This window comes from Orcinus orca, chromosome 14 (genome assembly GCF_937001465.1).
Source record: "Orcinus orca chromosome 14, mOrcOrc1.1, whole genome shotgun sequence".
Classification (NCBI taxonomy): domain Eukaryota; kingdom Metazoa; phylum Chordata; class Mammalia; order Artiodactyla; family Delphinidae; genus Orcinus; species Orcinus orca.
The window spans coordinates 81,141,831-81,162,426 of NC_064572.1; the positions used below are offsets into that span (position 1 = coordinate 81,141,831).

At 50.1% G+C, this 20,596-nt stretch overlaps 1 protein-coding gene across 6 annotated transcripts in view; it reads left to right on the forward strand.

The window, feature by feature from the left end:
- Positions 1–20,596, forward strand: part of TACC2 (transforming acidic coiled-coil containing protein 2) — a 206,639-nt gene that overhangs the window by 152,495 nt on the left and 33,548 nt on the right. For 3 of the 6 annotated variants that reach the window (XM_049696478.1, XM_049696479.1, XM_004265752.4), the window contains 4 exons: positions 5,158–5,294; positions 15,243–16,554; positions 18,195–18,230; positions 20,387–20,447. In XM_049696478.1, coding sequence (XP_049552435.1) covers positions 5,158–5,294; positions 15,243–16,554; positions 18,195–18,230; positions 20,387–20,447 — 1,546 coding nt within the window. The remainder of the gene's footprint in view (positions 1–5,157; positions 5,295–15,242; positions 16,555–18,194; positions 18,231–20,386; positions 20,448–20,596) is intronic. The other 3 variants (XM_049696481.1, XM_004265753.3, XM_004265751.4) reach the window with 1 other exon arrangement.

Genomic DNA, 20,596 nt, shown 5'->3' on the forward strand with positions numbered 1-20,596 from the left:
GGTAGGAGGAGAAGGGGCTCACTTCTCGCTCAGGTGGTCCCTCCACGAGGAGCTCAGAGGCTGGGGCTCGTGTCCTGGGAAGCCCCCCACCTCTCAAGTGCCTGCACTGTGTCCTTTCACTCTTGGTGGGTGGTGACAAGAACCTATGTCCCCCGAATCACTTTCACAGTGGGAACTGTACACTGCAATTCTGAGGAATTGATCTGGAAATTGATACGCACGTGGAAACGTCCCCTCCACTTTAGCAACGCTTAATCACACAGGGTGTCTTGATAATCAGGTAACCTGTAAGTATAGGTAACTTTAGATTTCCAGGGTGGGAGGGACATTATATTTAGAAAAGAAAGCTGTTATTTGGAGTCAGTGTTTCCTACAGGCAAGCCCAGTTCTATAGAACGTCTGCCACGAATGGGCTGGTGGCCTTGGGAATCACTTTAGCTCTCCAGGGCTCAGTTTCCTCACCTGTTTAAAAAGACGTGATAAGAGTGTTGGAGCAGGAAGGAGTCTCTAAGTTTTCTACCAGCTTCAAAGTTGGAAGATTCTGTGGTCTTTAAAATGTATTCTCCCAAGCCCTTGAATTAGCTCTAGTAAAGCTTAAGCAAAATGTAACCGTTTAATGATGTGCTGGAAAACTGCGTTTATAGTTCTTCTCTATTAAAAGGCTCTGACGTTTTATTTATAGATACACATTCACACATGTATTTGTATATATATGTATGTATGTGTATATATTATAATATGTTAATTATATTATACTAATATTATACTATGTTATATTATTATTATATTATGTGAGTGATCTTATACTACTTTGTTGTTGTAGTTTATAGAAGTAAAACACAAACATATTTAAACCAAATCAAAAACATAGGTGAATAGGCCTCGGGGTTCTACATTCTGCCGGCTGTCTTGCTTTGGGGACAGCTGCCATAAAATACTGTTTTGACACAATGTGCCGTCTATAGAGGGACCGTATTCGTTGTTGTGCAGAGGAGAAGTTTCCAAGCTGTGCTCTGTGGGCTTCAGCACTCTATAGAGATTCTCCAAAATCTGAGAAAAGTATTTGAAAAGATATTTAGAAACTTTACCAGCGCGCTGGGGAGCTTGGTAGACCTCAGGTCTCAGCAGCCAGCACAGCGTGTCCGCACTTGGTTCCACATTTCCATCTTCCTTTCTCTGTACACACACACTGTGTGGAGTTGGATGCCACCAGCATATGGCCCTGTGCTGATAGATTAATTTGGTTTTGCCCAGTTAGGTAGCTCTCCTGTCTTGTCTGCCTTATTAAAGAATGTTCCATGGTCACAGGACAAGCTGTTAAAAACAGGTGTTGTTTGTGGTTAACTCATCGGTAAGTATCGGGACTTTTCTTTTCTTTTTCTTTCTGGCTGCACTGTGCAGCTTTCGCAGGATCCTAGTTCCCCGGCCAGGGCTCGCACCCGGGCCCACTGCAGTGGAAGCACGGAGTCCTAACCACGGGCCCTCCAGGGAAGTCCCTGGGACTTTTCTTAATAATGTGCAGCCAGGAGAGGAATCAACAGATCTAACGCTGCAGTTGGCATCCCCGACCCTCAGTGTCAGATTTTCAAGTTCATCAAAGTAGCTTAATTGTTCTCAATAACAGACTTTATAATTAGAACATATTATACCTTGAGCTTACAAAATAAGTGAAATACTACTTGTCTCTATGCATAGGAATTTCATGGAAGATTCATTTGGAAAAATAGTTCTGTTGCTGGAAAGGTTTGGAAGCCACTGATGTAGTAAGACAGCACAGGTTTTAGAGGCAGACAGTTCTAGACATGAGCCCTGCTTTCCCTAGCTTACTAACTGGATGGCCTCGAGCGAAGCAATTTGCCTCTCTAAACCATAGTTGTGTCTTCTGTAAAATGGGCCTGCTCTCCAGCAGCAGGATGTTTTTGCAGATTATAGAGAAATGTACAGATGGCCTAGTCCAGTGCCTGACACATAACAAAGAGTTCAGCATATGATAGTTATTAGAACGCTCTTCATGCTAGGAATTAAAGTCGTTATAGTTCATGCCTGGCCATTAAGAGGTATGTCTTTACACTATGGAAGTGCATATACCTTACCGTATTTGCATGTATTTACATATTTCCTTATATGGAGAACCTAGATATGCATATCCTGCTGAATATATTTCCCTACAATTTAGAGTCGTTTTGGCAGACTGTAATGGCACATTTCTCTTTCTAATACAGCTTCTTGGCAAATTAAATCAGTTACTTTTTCATTTTAAAAGTGTGGAGCCTTTGCAGAATAATTTCCTGTGCTTTAGGTTCTTTTGGTAGGAAAAAATAATCAAGCAGCCGATGGGAACTGCTTTAATGCATTGGGACTCTGAAATGCTGCTTTATTTTTATGTCCAGGCTCTGTGGGGGGACTGCAGAAATCCCTGCTCTTGGGAATGTTTTTGAGCCCCCTGAGAAACTGAATAGGGAGAAAAGAGCTAACTTAAAAAGCTGCTATCCGCCTCCTCTAATTAGCTTGCTCTCCACTCCTGGGAGAGGGAGTGAAAATATGAAAACAATGCAGGAAGTGCTGGAAGTGAATGGCATTCTAGGGGTCCGTGGTAGCCTCTGATGCTTTGATGCAGAAAAGTTCATGGTAAACAAGGCAAGGAACCACACAGGGGCTTGGTGTACCCTTGCCCTTCCCACGCACTGCGTCCTGCACGGGGCCGTGGGGAACGGTGGTCCCTTCCAAGCAGGTGTGCCAGCTGGGCAGCTGTAAGCAGGGGAGACCTCATTGGAATTCAGCAGCTTGAATCCACAAGCGTCCGGCCCTCCCTGTCGCTTGCTTGTGCTCTTGGGAAAGATCAGGGGCCCTTTGTGCTCTAAAGCCACATATCGCCAGGGCCCGGGGATGCAGAAGCCATGGGAAGAGCACAGAGTCTCTCCCTCAGTATCTCTGCTGGAGGCTGGGGAAGCTCTCACAACATTTGTGGCTGGCGGTGCAGCTAACCTTTTCGTGACATCTTAAAGAGATTCAGATCCCAGAGATACCAGCAAAGGAATTAGGGGTGGGAATTGGGGCGACAGAAGCTGTTCTTCAGCGGAGATGGCTTTTGCCTCCTGGTGGACATGGCCCCCGGTGGAATGGGCCCGGTGGATGTGGACAACGGTGACCGGCAGTGGGGACTCCAGTCTGCAGGTCCTTCAAGGAAACTCAGTAAAGAGGCAAGTTGTCTCCGTGTATCTCTTCAGCATTGCCCCTGACGTGTGTGAAGCTGGGGGCCAGGGCGACACCCGGGGCCCACCACGCAGATCCAAGCTCCTCTTTCTCTTTGATGCTCGGTTGCATAACTTCCTTGTGTTTTTCATACCGGTAAACAGATTCTGCAAAACGTCAGGCACCTAGATCTGCTGTTGTCCAGGCGTGGATCTTAAATTTCCCCCCTAGACAAAAGCTAAGTCTGTTAATATTAACGTGTGTTTGTAAAAGTCAGCATGGCCTCTGTCGTGTTTGCATGAATTCAGTCTTTACTAATGAAATTTAATAGTATGCAGGCTTCGGCTCATTGGATCCCATCAAAAGCAGCTCTGATGTTTCTGTTCGTCTCTTTGTCCCTGGAGGGCTGTGTGGCAGGTTGGAGGAGCCAGGGTCCTTGAAAGGATGGGGGTGGGGGAATCTTTGGCTCTGACAAAGTGAGTCTCTGACAAACAAGTTGTAAAAACATCGATGTAGATTTCCTGAAGGAGAACTCACCAAATGGCCCTTTTTTCCTGTCCTGCCTGACTGTGGAGGGATTGGTTTGTCGTGGTGTTCTCTGCCGGCTGGCAGATGGTCTTTAGAAGATGCTGACTTCTGCAGAGGACACTGGTCCTTTGATATCTTGGTGCTCTGCGCTGTGAGCGTTTCACGTTCCATACACACCTGATGCGTCACCCTCTGATTATACATCTTCTGCCAAATCGCCGGCTGGGTCGCTTGTGCCAGCAGCCATCCTAAGTATCCACCCTCTTGATAATTACCTTCCTTGTTGCAAGTAAGTGAGTGGCATCTTGATCTATTTAAAGTATCCCGAGGCGGAACTTAGCCCACGTGATGCTGCTGCTGCTTGCACGCCGGCATCCTCAGAGTGTGGTGGGGCTGGGACCATGGACCCCTGTGCATCCTAAGCATGTAAGGAGCTGCCCTCCGGCCTGAGGACACATGCCTGGCTCGGTGATTTGGGGGTGCCTCATCCTTTCTGGCTTGAAATTGAGTCCTCAGTGAAAGCAGGGTGATGGAGGAGGACTGTCTGCTCTGGATTTTCTCGAGCCCAGGATAAGGCTTTAGTTCGGTGAGTGGCATCCCCTTGTTCCTCGGTGGGGGGCGTCCTCTGGGTGGAGTTTCGGTTCATCTCTCTGGCTGAAGAATCTTCCTTGAGAGGAGACTTTGCTGCAGACCAGCGAGGGCCATTTTCACACTCTTGGGATCAGCAGGGGGGCTGTGCTTTGTGTTTTAGTCTGACACGTCCTCCACCTGACCTGCCAGCTCTCATTCATTCATGTATTCACTTACCGGATGTTTAGGCTGGGGATGCAGTGATAAACAAAAAAAAACACAAAACAAAACAAAACAGGCTGTCCTCTTGGCCTTTCAGCTCAATAGAAGGGAAAGATCATTAACATGATTAGAAACTGACTAAATCTATAATAACAGGTTTTGTGCTACGAAAGAAAGGCAGTGGGAGAGAATGATGGGGTGAGAGGGAGAGAGACCTAATGAGATTTTGTCTTGTGGAGTGAGGGTCCTATGGGTGTGTTGGAATCACAGAGTGTCCCTGGGAATGCTTCCATGTCATTTTGCCTGAATTGTTGCCAAAATAACACGAGCCAACGTTGGTCAAAAGATTCTACTGTTTGTATTTGCCACTAAGGCCAGAAATACGTATTTCGTGTAGAGCTGAGTTCAAAGACTCCATCATTTGGGCGCAAAGCTGGTGATAACGAGTTTCACTCCTGGGAATCACGCTGAGAAGTGACTTTGCTCACGGCTGGCCTCGGACCCTTTAATTGGGCAGTGAGACTGGTTGCACCGGTCCTGGGAGGGGTCATTAGGCCGTGCACGGCTCCCCAGCGCTGGCCCCTCGGAGCCAACGCAGCCCCGGCCACTGTCTAACCTGCTCTCCACCCCCTCTCTCTCCATCAGGAGTTCTGACTCTGAAGAAGCATTTGAGACCCCGGAGTCAACGACCCCCGTCAAAGCTCCACCGGCCCCACCTCCGCCACCCTCTGAAGTCGTTCCAGAACCCGAGGTCAGCGCTCCGCCTCCCCCAGAAGAACCAGGTAACCAAGGATCAGGCGCCCCTGGGGGAGACCTGGGGACAGCCCTGCGGCTGAGCCCCAGGAAGACTCAACAGCGGCTCCTCAGGGGACCCGACTGGAGGAGGGCACACACCCCGGGGGGCTGGAGCTCCTTAGACTGTCACCAGCCTCTGGGGCCTCTCAGCTCCGGGCTTGGTTTGATGTGGTGTAAACTAAGGGTGCAGAGATACAGTGGGCTATTTTGTGTCTGCTTTGCAGAAGTTTAGGGGAGGCCTCTGGGGAAACCATGCATTTAACTATGGGTGCCTTTCAGCTGACGTCCAGAACTGGGTTTGTGCGGGTCATGGAATTCTCTGGTGCAATCTTAGATTCTGACATTTGGCCCCTTGCTCCCATAAGAGTACTGGTTCTGGATCGCCCATGTGAACCTGCATTTTTATTAAAAACGTTGCCCCTGTGGGCTTGGGGATGATAATTAGTAAATGGGCGAGAAGAGAAAACGATGGATGGCTGAGTCTGTGCAGGGATGACTCCTTTATTCCTCATTAACTTCAAATTATCCAGATTTCTTATCACTTTCCCACACCCCCTAGTGTGACCTAGAACTTAGAACAAAGACCTTTATGTACCTTTCAGATGTGGTGACTACTGCGATTGGGAGGATGGGGAAGGATAGGACAGACCTCCTGTCCCAGCCCCCAGCCTGCCCAACTGGCTGGAGTCCTCTGTGTGCTGCCTTCAGTTACACCAGCAGGGGTGGGACCACCTCAAGCATTAAAGTTTAACATGCGGCCTGGAAGGAGATGGGGATTGCTAGGAATGGCCTTACAAGCTGGTCAGGGGGTCAGGTGGTCTCAGAAATGGCCGTACAGGCCAATCAGGGGGCCAGGTAGTACCGTCTTCAGAGCCGGACAGCCTCAGCTGGACCCTGAACTTCAGAGGGCCCCATTCTGGCCTTCCTGGGGCCACAGCCCTCGCAGCGAGATAAGTCTGCAGAGCCAAACTCCTCCTGGTCCGTGTTCTGGATACCTGGGGGCAGCCACTTCCTGGGCCCACCCCGTCCCCATCTCCTGGCCCGTCTTCCCAAGGCTGACTGTGCCCACGTTTGCACCCTTCAGCCAAGGAGATGCCAGGTATGGGGCTGTGACTTACAGGTGGGTTGTCCACACACCTGTGCTCAAGGCTGCCCCTGGTGAGGGATGGAGGTTGGGGAGAGAAGGAACAGGCCATGGGCCCGGCCTCCATTTGTACTCTCGCCCTGGCCAGGAGCCAGGTGAACTGCAAAATAAAAAACGATTTTGACCTTAATGTTGGTTTTAGAAAGAAATGGATGGGATTCTTTCTAGCTGCTCTGGCTTCAAGCTGGCCATAGTTTTAGGGCAGATACTCCTGGAGCTTTCTTCCTAAGCAAATGTGCTCCATGGTGCTGGGGGAAGAGGAGAGATACCTTTGCTGGTGTCTGATAAATGCAGTTTTCATATTCTCCCCTTTTGACAGCTTATCAGTTAGTAGTACCTGATGCTGCAAAGTTCGTTTAGGCACTGAGCTCTGAGAGGGTAATTATTGGAATTTATTTGATTTTAAGGTGGGGAAGAAGCAGGAAGAGCTGCTTACATTTCTCAGGGAGTCGTTTGCACCCCAACTTTCTTTCTTTCATATAATAAAGAACGTAAAAATTCCATTTCCTATAATATTGTAAAAAAATTCGCCCCAAGGTTTTAATGGAAAGTGGCTGAATGACAAACACATTTTAATCCTTAGGTCAAATGTGCAATTAAGAATAAATTATCCTTTCTTATGGGTATAATAAGTTCATGCCTACACATGTGTGGGATACCTTAGGAAAGATGTCAGAAGAAGAATGAAGGCCGAGGACAGTGCGTGGTCCACCCCCAAGCGCCATGCAGCGTCCAGAGGACGGTCATTGCTGTGGGCACGTGTGCGTCCTGTGGGATTTCCAGTCACATAGCGCTTCTGGGGTTGGTTTGCCACCTCTGTTCTTTTCTTCAGCCTGTCTTTGTTCCTTCTTCCTGACTTCTCTTTCAGCAAAGCGAAGAACAATCTCCATTCTTAAACACGCACCCACACGCATGCACAACACTCACCTCTTGCTTGGATGGTAGTTTTTGAAAGAATGACCACTATGGAGGATTAAGAGAGAACCCCCAGTGGAAGGGGTTGGAGCCGTGAATTGCCATGAGTCACAGCCCCATGGAACTTTTGATCACCCTGGCTGGAGCCTGACTTTATGCTTCTCCTCCTTGGAAAACTACAGCGAGGCTACATGTATGCGGATTATACAATAAGGATGCTTACGGTCGGGATTGTGTCTGCCTAAAGCCCCCCGTCTTGGGCTGTACAAAGATCCAGCTGATTTGTCGCACTCATTAGAAAAGTCTGCTGGTCCCTTCTGTGGACAGCGTGGGACGGTACAGATTAAAGGGGCGCTGTGCTTGCTGTGGAGGTGGCTAGAGAAGAAAGCTTCCTTCTGGGAACCGAGGGAGAGAGAGGGCAAGAGAGGAAAATCTGCCGTTTGGTTTTTGCCTCTGCAGAGCGCCTGCGATGTTGCTAAAGTTGCCAAAAGAACCCCAGGAAATAATAGACGAGACCTTTGGCTGTGAATAAAGACATGATTTTTCCTCCTGGAAACTTAATTTACAAAATAATCTGTCACCTTACCTTGGGTGCTGCCAGCATGATTGTGCTGCACGGGACAGGATAATGGGTGAGATGTGGCTGGCCACCATGTGTCTGCCGCTCGTCTGGGCTGTGCCAGGGTGTGGCTTATCTGAGCCCAGTTTTTTTTCTTTTTTTTTTTAATAACTGACCTAAGATTTTTTTAATGATTGTATGATTTTACTAGTTATTAGGTAAATATACATTCCAGAGGCTCTTAGGATTTACCATTGATTAACATAGTCTAACTAGGGATGGTCACTCAAGCCTTTATGGCTTTTATTTCAATGGCTTTATAATTCTTGCATAGTTGGTTAAAACCGATGGTTTAGCTCATGATACAAAAACATGTAACTGCCTATGTGGATTAGTCATTAAATCTTATTTTCAACAAGGACATGATTTTACCTTAGGTTGCTACGTTATAGACAGATTAACTAAAAAATAAAAGTGAAATTAACCTCTTTAATTGAAAAGAAACGGGAGAAAATTAATTTGAAAAGTTACATGCACCCCATTGTTCATAGCAGCACTATTTACACTAGCCAAGACATGGAAGCAAACCAAGTGTCCGTCGACAGATGAATGGACAGAGAAGATGCAGTGCATATATATACACAGTGGAATACCACCCAGCCATTAAAAAAGAACGAAATAATGCCATTTGCAGCAACATGGACACACCCAGAGACCATCATATTAAGTGATGTAAGCCAGACAGAGAAAGACAAACATCATATAATATCACTTATATGTGGAATTCAAAAAAAATGATACAAATGAACTTATTTACAAAACAGAAATAGACCCACAGACATAAGAAACAAACCTACGGTTACCAGAGGGGATAGCGGGGGAGTGGGAGGTAAATTAGGAGTTTGGGATTAGCATAAACACTCTACTGAGTGCAAAATAGTTAAACAGGGACCTACTGTAGAGCACAGGGAACTATTTTCAGTGTCTTGCAATAACCTATAATGGAAAAGAATCTGAAAAAGAAGGAAAAAAATATATATATATAACTGAATCACTTTCTGAGCCGTTTTCTTATCTGTAAAATGAAGCAGGTGACCCATGAGTCCTCTGAGATCCTTCCCACTCTGACTTTTCATGGTTCTGTGATCAGGACGCGTGGCTGCTTTATTAGAACTCAAAACTGACCACTGAAGGACATAATTAAACGTCACATAATTAAATAATAGCTCCATTTCATGTCTGCCAGTCCTGTGCCAGGTTCTTAGCAAGTTTCATCCCATCTCAGGCAAGGGGAGGAGCCCCAGTGCTCACAGCATCCCTGTACTGGGCATCTCATCACCTGCTTGCCAGTGAGATGTGGGGCTTCTGGACCTTGACCTTGGTCTCAAAACAAGTGAGGGGCTATGGGATCAGAATCCCCGCTTCTCGACTCCCTTCCATTTGGAAATCAAGTTGCTTTCTGTGCAGGAGAGATGAACCGGTACATCCGAGGCAGAGGGTAGGCCATGCGGTTGCCAGGTAGGTGGCAAGTAGATGGTCAGTGAGGAAAGCCCGTCTATGAGACCAGGGGCGGGTTTCCATCCTACAGTTGCCCTCCCTCTGGAGACGCGGTTCCCCGTGGGGGAAGCGCTGTTTGCTCATCGTCGCTGGGAGGATGCCCAGCACGGGGAAGGCCGGTGTGGGGGGCCTTGGAGGTGACCGGAGCCGCCCGTGCCCTACTTGACCTCGACCTTTCCTCACTGCTCCATGGGGAGGGTGGCCTCGTTGAGGCTCCAGTTGTGCTCCACGTGGCCGTGTGTGGACTGCTGTCTGCAGATTGACCCAGAAGGGAGCTTACTGCACCCAGGGGCTTCTGTTTTCACGTCTCAGGACTCAGTCTCCATACATATTGTCACTTGCTTTCATCTCCTCTGAGGTTGAAGTGCAGGGTGCCCGCCGCAGAGAGACAGGAAGCCTCCTGGTATCAGGCGAGGCATCTGAGAGCCCGGCCAGGCGAGGGCCCTTCCCGTCCTGGGGCAGGGGCACAGGGAGTGGGGTCACGGTGGTGTGTGTAAGAGTTGGGGCCCACGGCTGCTGTTTCCTGGCACTGCTGTACCCGGGACTAGGTGCTTACGTGCTCCTCCTGTTTCATCCTCACAAGAATGCTTGATGTATGGTTGAGGCTCAGAGGAGTTGAATAACCTGCCAGGGGTGGCCCTGGGCACCTTGGGTGGGCACACCAAGCACCTGGCAGGGCCCTGAGCCTCTGGACTCACATTGTCTGCCCTTAATGACCTCGCTGGAGGATCTTGACTGCACTCAACGTCCAGCTCAGGTGGATCCAACCTGTTTTCACAGAGAATTTCTCCATCTGCAAACAGAGTCACCCCAGTCGATAGCTGTCGTGACCCACAGAGCCTCGAGCAGGGCTGCTCCTCAGCCTTTGGGAGCTGAAGGCAGGTTGGAGAGCATAGGCGTGGGAGAGCAGGGCAGGTGTCCAGGAAGCAGCGGGCACAGACCTGCCAGGTGTGGAGGTCCTCGGGACCCAGCAGGGTCTGCGTGAGAGTCCGGAAGCCTCCCGGGTCTGGGAGAGAAGCCGGTTTTGCACGGGCTGCCTGCCTCTCTTGCTGGTCCGTTCTGGGTATAGTGACCACGTCAGAGTGGACACACAGGGACCGCATCTGCCTGTCACTTCACCCGCCCTGACGTCCCACACCGCTGAGTCCCCGTAAGCAATCAGAACTCACCTCAAAGATCAGTCCAAGCCATCCAGGCTGATCCTCCAAGCCGTATCTGTGGCCACATGTGAAAACATTGCCCCCGGAGATGTGAAGAACTAGACTGTGTCCTGATAGGAAGCAGGTGACATGAGCTAGCCCGGGCCCGACTTCCCTGCTCTGGGAGGCACCTGTGGCACCTGTGAAAATGGGCGTTCCGAGCCCTGATCCCAGCCGTGCTGAACTGCTTCGCCAGGGAGGAGCCACAAGTCAGGGCTTTCAGTGAGCGTCTCAGGCAAAATGCTGCATGAGGACTGAGTCAGGCTCTATTTCTCTCTCATTAGCCTACTTAAAACGGAGGCCTTGGGCTTCCCTGGTGGCGCAGTGGTTGGGAATCCGCCTGCCAATGTAGGGGACACGGGTTCGTGCCCCAGTCCGGGAAGATCCCACATGCCGCGGAGCGGCTGGGCCCGTGAGCCGTGGCCGCTGAGCCTGTGCGTCCGGAGCCTGGGCTCCGCAGCGGGAGAGGCCACAGCAGTGAGAGGCCCGCGTACCGCAAAACAAACAAACAAACAAAAAAAACGGAGGCCTTTTCCAGAATAAACATTATTGATTGCAATCGATTGTTATTCGCATAATTGGAAGGATGTAGAGCTAGGCTCCCCGTGTACAAGACCATTTACGCTTGATACACTGGGTGAGGCTAAGCGTCTGAGTGCAGGGGTGCCTTGTGTTGGCACCTTTAGGCCTCTGGGCCTGTGGGTTCCTGCCCAGGGTGAGCTGGCTGGGGGTGGGGTGGGGGGAGGCGGAGGGAGCAGCACAACACAGCTGGCAGTACGTGCTCCAGTTAGAAGCAGTCAGCAAGGCTAAGGGATGTGGCCTTTGAAGACAGTAGTGTGAGAGTTGGGTGACGTCGGTTGCCCTTGTTGGCTTTCTCCCTTTCCTTGGAATCCCCTCTTGTTTCCAAACACATTTCTTTTTCCTTAGCTTGGGGATTGTATTGCCTAGCACAGTTAGGGACTGCACTGTGTGCCCTCAAGTTCATATGTTGAAGCCCTGACCCCCCAGTGTGACTGTATTTGGAGATAGGACCTTTAAGGAGGTGATGAAGGTTAAATGAGGTCGTAAGGCGCTAATCTATTAGGGCTGGCGTCCCTGTGAGAAGAGGAGACGTTAGGGATGAGCTCACACAGAGCAAAGGCCGTGTGAGGACACAGGGAGAAGATGGCCGCCAGCAAGTCAAGGAGAAACCAAACCTGTGGACCCCTTGACCTCGGACTTCCAGCCTCCAGAGCTGTGTTGTTTAAGCCCTTTGGTCTGTGGACTTTGTTCTGGTGGCCTGAGCTGACTGATATGTCGGGCACCACCTAGTAATCCTTTGGGTGTCATGAACCAAAGATGCTGATTTTGTCCTCAGACTGAGCCAGAACCTGGAGCCAGGACGAGGCGTTGGTCTCCAGGGCAAGCGTTGCCCAGCTCTGCGCTGTTGGGATGCAGCAGGCAGAGGACATGAGCACGTGGATGGATCCTTCCTTACCTCTGTGTCCACAGCATGCCCTACAGTGGTTGACGTATAGGAGGCAGCCAGATTGTTTGACATATAGGAATGAATGAGTAAATTGTCTTCATGCAGGTACGATGTATGGACATTTAGAAATCCAGTGGGGGGGACCAGGAATCCAGTTGGACCACACTTGCTTTGGAAAATCAAGGCCTGCACCTGGCAGTGACCCATTTCTCTGGTCTAAAGTTTTCTCTGAAGAGCATCGAAGGGCCCTCCCAGCCCTGCTCCGGTCAACAGACAATAAAACAGTAGTTCTCAACCAGGGATTATTGCGCCCCCCCAGGGAACATTTGGTAATTTCTAGACACATTTTTGTTGTCACAGCTTGGGGTGGGGGGATGCTAATGGCATCTAGTGGGCAGAAGCCAAGGATTCTGCTAGACATCCTACAATGAACAGGCTGGGCCCGCTGCGACAAAGTACTAACCATCCTGAGATGGCCACAGTGCCGAGGCTAAGAAGCCCTGTGTCGAGACTCGATTTCCTGGTCCATGATGATTTAATTAGGGTGTGTCAGTTCTAAAGAGGAAAGCCACATTAAGCCGTCAGAGAGCTTTTCTTCTGGGGAAAACAGTTAGCAGATGGTTGAGCTGCATATCTGCTGACTGTTGCACGGTCTGGGGAGAACTCCTGACATCTGAAGGGCCTCGAAAGGCTTCCTTCTTCAGGCTGCTGGGGTGTGTGTAGCAGCCTGAGAGAACGCAGGTCAGCAGTTGTGGGCCTTGCTTTGGAAATGATGGGCTGGGCTGAGGCCCTTTCTCTCTCCTGCAAGGCCCACTTGAAACACCTGGTCCTCTGAGTCCCCTGGTCCTTCGGTGCCCACTGTACTGTGTGTCCAGGGCAGGAAGGGGGGACAACTGCTGATGCGAGGATGGGGTGCCGGAGGGTGCCAGTCTCTGGAGGAAACAGGGAGGGAGACGGTTGTAGAAAGAAGAAGGGAGGGGACATCTTTTGAGATGAGAATGAAGCAGGAGTGTTTTCGAGACACGGAGGAATCTTTTGGCAAAAAGTGTTGAGAGCCTTCAAGCAAGTGCTCCCATCTTCTAGGACATCTGCTCCAAGTAGGGCCTGGGGTGGCTTTGGATGCAGAAGAGAAGGGAAGGTTTGAAACCATGGCTGGCGAATAGACCTGCTTCCAGGAAGTGATCTCAGTGCCAGAGGCATTTATTGAGCTGGCAAGAGAAAGTGTGGCAGGTCCGGGGAAAACGAAGATAAATTAGACCAGTTCCTGAACTCAGGAGGCCGGCAGTTTCCTCGTGTTGTCTTCATCTCCTGCGGTTCTCTGCTAAGTGCTCACCACCTCGGGGTGTGCTGCTGTGAGCATGAACCGCTCTGAGAAAAATCTACAGTAGGAAGCCAGTTTGGGGGTAAGTGAGCATTTCTCAAACCTTGTTGGTTTGTTGGAATGAGGGATTAGGGCTGCCAGATTTAGCAAACAAAAATACAGAGCGTCCAATTAAATTAGAATCACAGATACACAGTGAGTGACTGGGACATATTTATACTAAAAAATGTATTCTTTTATTCTAAATGCAAATTTAACTGAACATCCTATATTTTATCTGGCAACCCACGGCAAGGGGTGGGGTGGGTACTGCAGGATATAACTCCTGTAGTGGAATGCCGTCCCAAGTCATATATGTGCCAGCTCTTTTTTTTTTTTTTTTTTTTTCTTTTTTTGGCCGCTGCACACAGCATGCGGGATTTTAGTTCCCCGACCAGGGATCGAAACTGCGCCCCCTACGGTGGAAGCCCGGAGTCTTACCCACTGGACCGCCGGGGAAGTCCCTGTGCCAGCTCTTGAATTCCTTCTTCTGCAGGCCACTTTGCAACATTTTCTCCCCTTTGTCTAGGGACACGTTTTCAGTTTTCTGGCCAATCGTTTTCTGGCATCTTGACTGCCCAGGACAGCTGTGAAGCCAGAAATGCATGCAAGGTGCCGCCTGGTGCAGGCAGAGCCCAGGGTAGCCGAGGCCAGGCTGGCCGCATCCCAGCAGAGCAGTGGGGTCATGAGATGATGGAATATCTTGGCCAGCATCTGGAGCGCCCGCAGCATGTTTTAAAATAAGGATCAGCCTCCTTGGCTGGTAGTGGCTGAGGGAGGAGGAGAAACGGGGAAGAAGCTCTAGAAAAATGGAGAGAGGATGGATGAGAGGGAAGGCCAAGAAGAGGAGCATGGCAGGCAGGGTTGGAGGGAAAGATCACGGGGATCCCTGGAGTCGGGACAGGTGGCAGACGGGGCGAGCTCAGTCCTGCTGCGGTTGCCCGGGGCCTCCAGATAAAGGCTCTGACGAGTCAAGAGCAGGCTGGATGATGATAGCAACTAGTATTTCCTAAAGGCTCACTATGCTTTACTTGCATTATTTCTCTGTCTTCCTTTCCTGCCCCTCTCCTTTACTTTAGCCACACTGGCCTCTGATATTTCTGCAACACACCAGGTGTGCGCCTACCCCAGGGCCTTTGCACTTGCTGTTCCCTTTGCCTAGGATGCTTCCCCCCGCAGGTATCCCCCTGGTTCACGCCTTTACCTCGTTTCTGATCTTGGCTTCAGTGTTTCCTCCTTGGAGGGCTTTGCCCAGCTGCCTTATTTTAAAATTGCAACACCCCTCCCCTGGCTTTCTTTTTCTCCATAGCACTCATCACCGTCCAACAGTCCATACGTTTTACTTGTTTATTGTTCCTTGACTGTCTTCTCCCTAAAGAATGTAACTTCCAGAAGGGCAAAGATTTCGTTCATTGTTGAATACCCAACGCCCAGAACAGGTGCTTTGTTTGATCAGGCACTTGGTAAACGTATTTTGAATGACAAGGATTTGAGCTATTCCTTAAACAGCCCTTATTGCTCCCACTTTACAGATGAGAGAGCTGAGGGTCAGCTTGTCCAGACCCTGGAGCCAATGGGTGAGAGCAGGATTTGTACCCAAGCAGCATGCCTGTCCAGTGATGGGTGGGCTGACCTGGGGCTCTGGTTTTAGAGGGTTGTAGTCTGGCATGGGATGAGAGACTGTCCGAAGTGTCCTGTGTCCTTCAGTGACGGCTTTGTCTCCGTTTCCTCAGGATGTGGCTCTGAGCCGGTCTGTGTCCCCGATGGCCCCCACAGCAGCTCGGTGGAAGGAAGTCCTTTCCGTCCTCCGACACAGTCCTTCTCCTCCGTCTTCGATGAAGACAAGCCGATAGCCAGCAGCGGGACTTACAACTTGGACTTTGACAACATCGAGCTGGTGGATAATTTTCAGACCTTGGAGCCTCGCTCCTCAGACTCTAAGAATCAGGATTGCAAGGTGAGCTCGCGGAGGAAGTCCACGGACTCTGTCCCCATCTCTAAGTCGACGTTATCCCGCTCGCTCAGCCTGCAAGCCGGTGACTTTGATGGTGCTTCTTGCTCAGGCAACCCCGAGGCCGCGGCCCCGGCCCCGGATGCACATAGCACGGGTTCGAGCAGTGCTTCCAGTACCCTTAAGCGAACTAAGAAACCGAGGCCACCTTCCTTAAAAAAGAAACAGACCACTAAGAAACCCCCTGAAACCCCCCCAGTGAAAGAGACACAGCAAGAGCCAGCCGAAGAGAGTCCCGACCCCAGCGAGGAGAATCGAATCGCCGAGACGAAAACGGAATCGGCCAAGACGGAAGGTTCTGGACCAGCCTTATCGGAGGAGGCACCCGTAGAACCTGCTGCTGTGCCCAAGGCTGCCTGCCCTCTGGACTCCGAGGGTGCAGAAGGGGCCATCCCCCCAGCTTCTGGGGGTGGCAGAGTGCAGAACTCACGCCCCGCTGGAAGGAAAACGTTGTCTCCTGCCACGGCCCCAGAGGTGGTGGAGGTGTCCCCATTGGATACTGGGGGGCAAGAGGACTCCCCAGCCAAAGGCCTCTCAGTGAGGCTGGAGTTTGACTATTCTGAGGACAAGGGTAGTTGGGACACCCAGCAGGAAAACCCCCCTCCCACCAAAAAGATAGGCAAAAAGCCGGTTGCCAAAATGCCCCTAAGGAGGCCAAAGATGAAAAAAACACCCGAAAAACTCGACAACACTCCTGCCTCGCCTACCAGATCCCCTGCTGAACCCAATGACATCCCTATCGCTAAAGGTACCTACACCTTTGATATTGACAAGTGGGATGACCCCAATTTTAACCCTTTTTCTTCCACCTCAAAAATGCAGGAGTCTCCCAAACTGCCCCAACAGTCATACAGCTTTGACCCGGACGCCTGTGACGAGTCCACTGAGCCCTTTAAGACATGCTCTAAGACCCCCAGCTCACCTTCTAAATCCCCAGCCTCCTTTGAGATCCCAGCCAGTACCGTCGAAGCCAATGGAGTGGACGGGGATGGGCTGAACAAGCCCGCCAAGAAGAAGAAGACGCCCCTCAAGACGTAAGTTCAGGGGTGCAGGTGGTAAGATCGGAGTCGGGGCTGAGCATTGGCTGTGATTGTCGCTCACGTGCCTGGATGACCCGTCCCCCATTGGCTGCAGTGCCACCATGTTTGCGGCAGGATACCTGTTTTCATTCCTCTCTGCGCCCACGGTGCTGCTTTTCCCATCCACATATCCCGTTGGGTCTAGAGTCATTGATCTTTTGCCTCAATTAGTCAGTGGTCTAAAGCTTTACTTGTAGCTGAAGACCTGACTTTCAACTTCAGGAGAGTGTGGGAACCATGGAAAGGGAGCAGCCCAGTGGAGGTCTGGTCAGCCTCCCTGTTGGTGACTTGGCATTTTCTGTTTAACACATGAATTGCTTTTTGGAGTGGCCTCAAAACTAAGAGATCTGCCCTTATATTATTAAAATTTGTAGTGTTTGTTTCTGCCCATTAAGGAGACATTAGCCCAGGAGGCAAACACAGTAGGCTTGGGAAGCCCTTGAGAGAGAGAGAGGTCTGGTCTGGGCCCCTTCCTGTACCCCAGCTAACGTGTAAGAAGCACGCCGGTTTGTCTTCACCCCTGTGTAGTCATCTTCATAGACGAGCGTCCACAGGCCCTGTAGGTCCAGAAAAGGTCAATGGGACCTGAAAGGGAGAAGCAGTCCCCACGGTCCCCAGGAGGCCGTTAATAATCAGGTCTGCTATCCAAACACTGGCCAAGTAGACTGAGCATAACACTACGTGTCCACGCCTCTGGAATTCATCCCAAGACCCAGCTCCAACTCGGATGGCTACCGGTCCATCCTCAGGACTTTGGTCCAAGTGTAGGTGGTTTGGTGCTTGGAGCTTTTCTCCACTCATGTAGTAGCGTCAATAATTTAACAAGGCCAAGGAGACCGGGCTTCTGGCAGCAACTCAGCAGAACAGACCATGGCTGCCGGCCCCTCCGAGTCTGCCTGGCACAAATTGAGATAGATGGTGACCTGTTTACCTCTCGTTCTGGGCTCCCCCAAGCACTTAACATTTGAGAAGAACCCAGGGCTTCCTGAGAAGAAGGTCTCTAAGCAAGCTTTGGCCTTGGATCGCCTTACCTCTGTCCGGTGTTGGATAGAGGAAACAGTCCTGGCCCAAAATGGGACTTTTCTTAGATCAGCGGCCAAACCAGGCCCTCCTTAAAGATTCCATAGCATCTTTGTTGGAAGCTTTGTTTTAAGCCTGAAACCGGAGAAATCTGAAAGGCCCAAATCACAAAGCTAATCTCTCATTTGGGGGATGAGAGCCAGTTTGTAGCCACTACCTCCTGCTTCCCTGCAGAGAGCTTGGTTCTCTTCTGTTCTGTCATCAGAGATCGCTAACCGAGGTTGGGGACGCTAACCCGTCTCCAGGTCTTACCTCTAGGGCAGATGCTTGGAATCCTACACTGGGGTGACAAAGCTCTTTGAGCCACCAGCATTTTATGGGATAACTGGAACCAAGAGAGGAAGGCGTTCTCTGACAGCCCCTCTCCAGAAAGCGGGGATGTGGCCCACACTTCCAAGCAGAGCAGTGGATGGCTGTTGTAGCTTCTAACCCATTAATAACCAGTTGTCTGCAGATTTACCTTTTTTGTCAGTTCCTTCTGTCTGTCTCTCTTTTTCTTTGTCTTCTTGTCTTAGGATGGTTGAAGACGTGATGTCTGTATGTTCTCTGTTGTAAGTAAATTAAACGGAATCTGCCTCTTACACTAAATGTGCTTTTTTCTGCCTTTGTTTTTGCTTCCAAGCTCTTTTCATTTCCTTTCCATGGCTGCTCCTTGCGTATTTCTGTGGCGGGCCTGGGAATGATGGGGCATGGGGCTTCCCAGTAGTAGAGGTTATTTATCTGTCTCATCGTGATTAGCATAAATGAAACTGCTTGGCTGTGAAAACGTGATTATCCAACATCTGCCTGCTTGTCAGGAATGGAAGTTTTTTTTTCCCCTTGCTTATTGGACGTCTTCATCTGAAACCCATACATTTTTTTTTTTTCACTCTCATCCCATTCTTTCATTTGAAATTGGGCGATTGCTTTCAAAGTATCGTGGCTTCACATTAAAATAACCACCCAGTCCAACCGCAGGCAGCACCCGCTACCACTTGTTCTGGCTACACGTGAAGCAGAAATGTTTGAGCTGTTTCAAATTGAGACTGATGGGAGCCCCCTGAAACGCAGGGTCAGCTCAGTGGAGCACACGGCTGTGAGAGCCATCGCCAGGCTGCTCTGGGTCAGCAGGACCGGGCTAGGTATCAGCATGCCATCTGGGGGTCGCCTTGTTGAGGGAGACAGAGCAACAGAGCAGACCACCGCTGTGCCTGGACTGCTTTGCCTCCCTGGCCAGGAGAGATCTTGTGGGCTGCTCCCCGGGGGGCCCAAGGACAGGCACTTTCTCTGCCTCTCCATTATTCCACGAGGAGCTGGCCTGGCCCCAGACATCCAGCAGCCCCGGGATAGGGTGGAGTCTCTCAGGCTCTCTTCTGCCCAAGGGATTTCTTTGGTATTTTAGAGCCATTTAGCAACTGTAAAATACACAGTTGTATATTTATATGCATGGATAAATATATGCTTCAAGCTGTGATTGCACTGTTCACATGGCAAATGTCATAAATGCTGTAAATAACCATTTATGGTATTTCTTTCATGACTGAAAGCCATTGTTGGAGCGTTTCATTCCAGAGAACACGAGGAGGAACTTGGTGCCAATTTGCTCTGTCCACCCAGTTAACGTTTAGAGCAGGGGAGGGGAGGGGGGTGGTCTAAGGTGAGGGGGACCCCCGCACAAGCCCTTGCCTTGCTGGGGGCAGGACCAGACCACGGAGGGGCCTGAGACCAGGGGGCAGGGGCCGATCTGCAGGTGGAGAAGCCTCCATTCTGATAGTGGAGATGCACCCCTGACCACCCAGTAGACTTAAGGGAGCCGTCTGTGCTAAAGGCCCCTTCTGACTCCTCTGGAGTCTGAGCTGATGCTTCCTTTGCCTAGGTCCTCCCCTCTCCTCCCCTCCCCCTCAGCCCCCAGTTATTTATACGAGGGGGAAAAAAAGAGAGACCTGAGTTGTTAGTCGTGGTTAGGAAAGACATTTTTTAAAAAATTGTTTCATCTCCGAAAAGCAGTTCCGGAGATTGGTTGCACAACAATGTGAATGTACTTTACGCTACTGAACTGTACACTTAAAAGCGTTGAAGATGGTAAATTTTATGTTATGTGTATTCTACCATAATTTAAAAAAAAAAATGATCTCACCCCTCCCCCTGCCTTTAGTCAGAATCCCACCCAGAAGTTCAGAGGTGCGGGAATCCATTACGCTCAGGGTTCCCGCGCGTAGGAGGGAATCTGCCAGTTCTCGCTGAAGACCCGGGACTTTGCTTCCTGTTTCTGCACGGCTCCTTCAGTTGTTTGAGTGCTGTGTCGGCTTGGTCTTCTGTGAACTGGATCCTGTTAACTGGTGTCACGAGCTGACGTCCCCTCCCCCACCTTAGTTGGTTCAGACATTCCTGGATGGATCCAGATCTATTAATCTGCTCACCAGAATCTGCCTTTTGAAATAAGAACATCTGGGTAAATTTAGCTTCATTTTCTGGGTCAGCTCTCCAAAATGGCATCTTTTCCAAGATTTCCAGCTTGATGACTCTTTCCCTCGGGGGCAATAATAATATCTGTTAAAAAGTCGGAATGGATTGTCGGTGTGGACGTCTTTCAGTTGGTGTTGGAGTGGTGTAGACTGGAGGGTGGTCTGGGTCAGGTACTCAGCAGTCAGACGCTCTGGGCCTCAGTCGGCTCTGGAATGTTCTGTGCCTCTGTCTGTTGTGTTTACATTTTCCATTTTGTTTCCAGTGACACATTTAGGGTGAAAAAGTCGCCAAAACGGTCTCCTCTCTCTGATCCACCTTCTCAGGTATAATGTTCCCTTGATACTTGTGATTTTATCCCTCACTCGGGAAGATAAGGCTGATGTGTTTTTATTCCCCATTAGTCAATAGAGTTTTCTTTTCTACTCATCATGCTCCTCTCCTTGCCTCCTACATGGAGGGTCCCTCAGTGTTC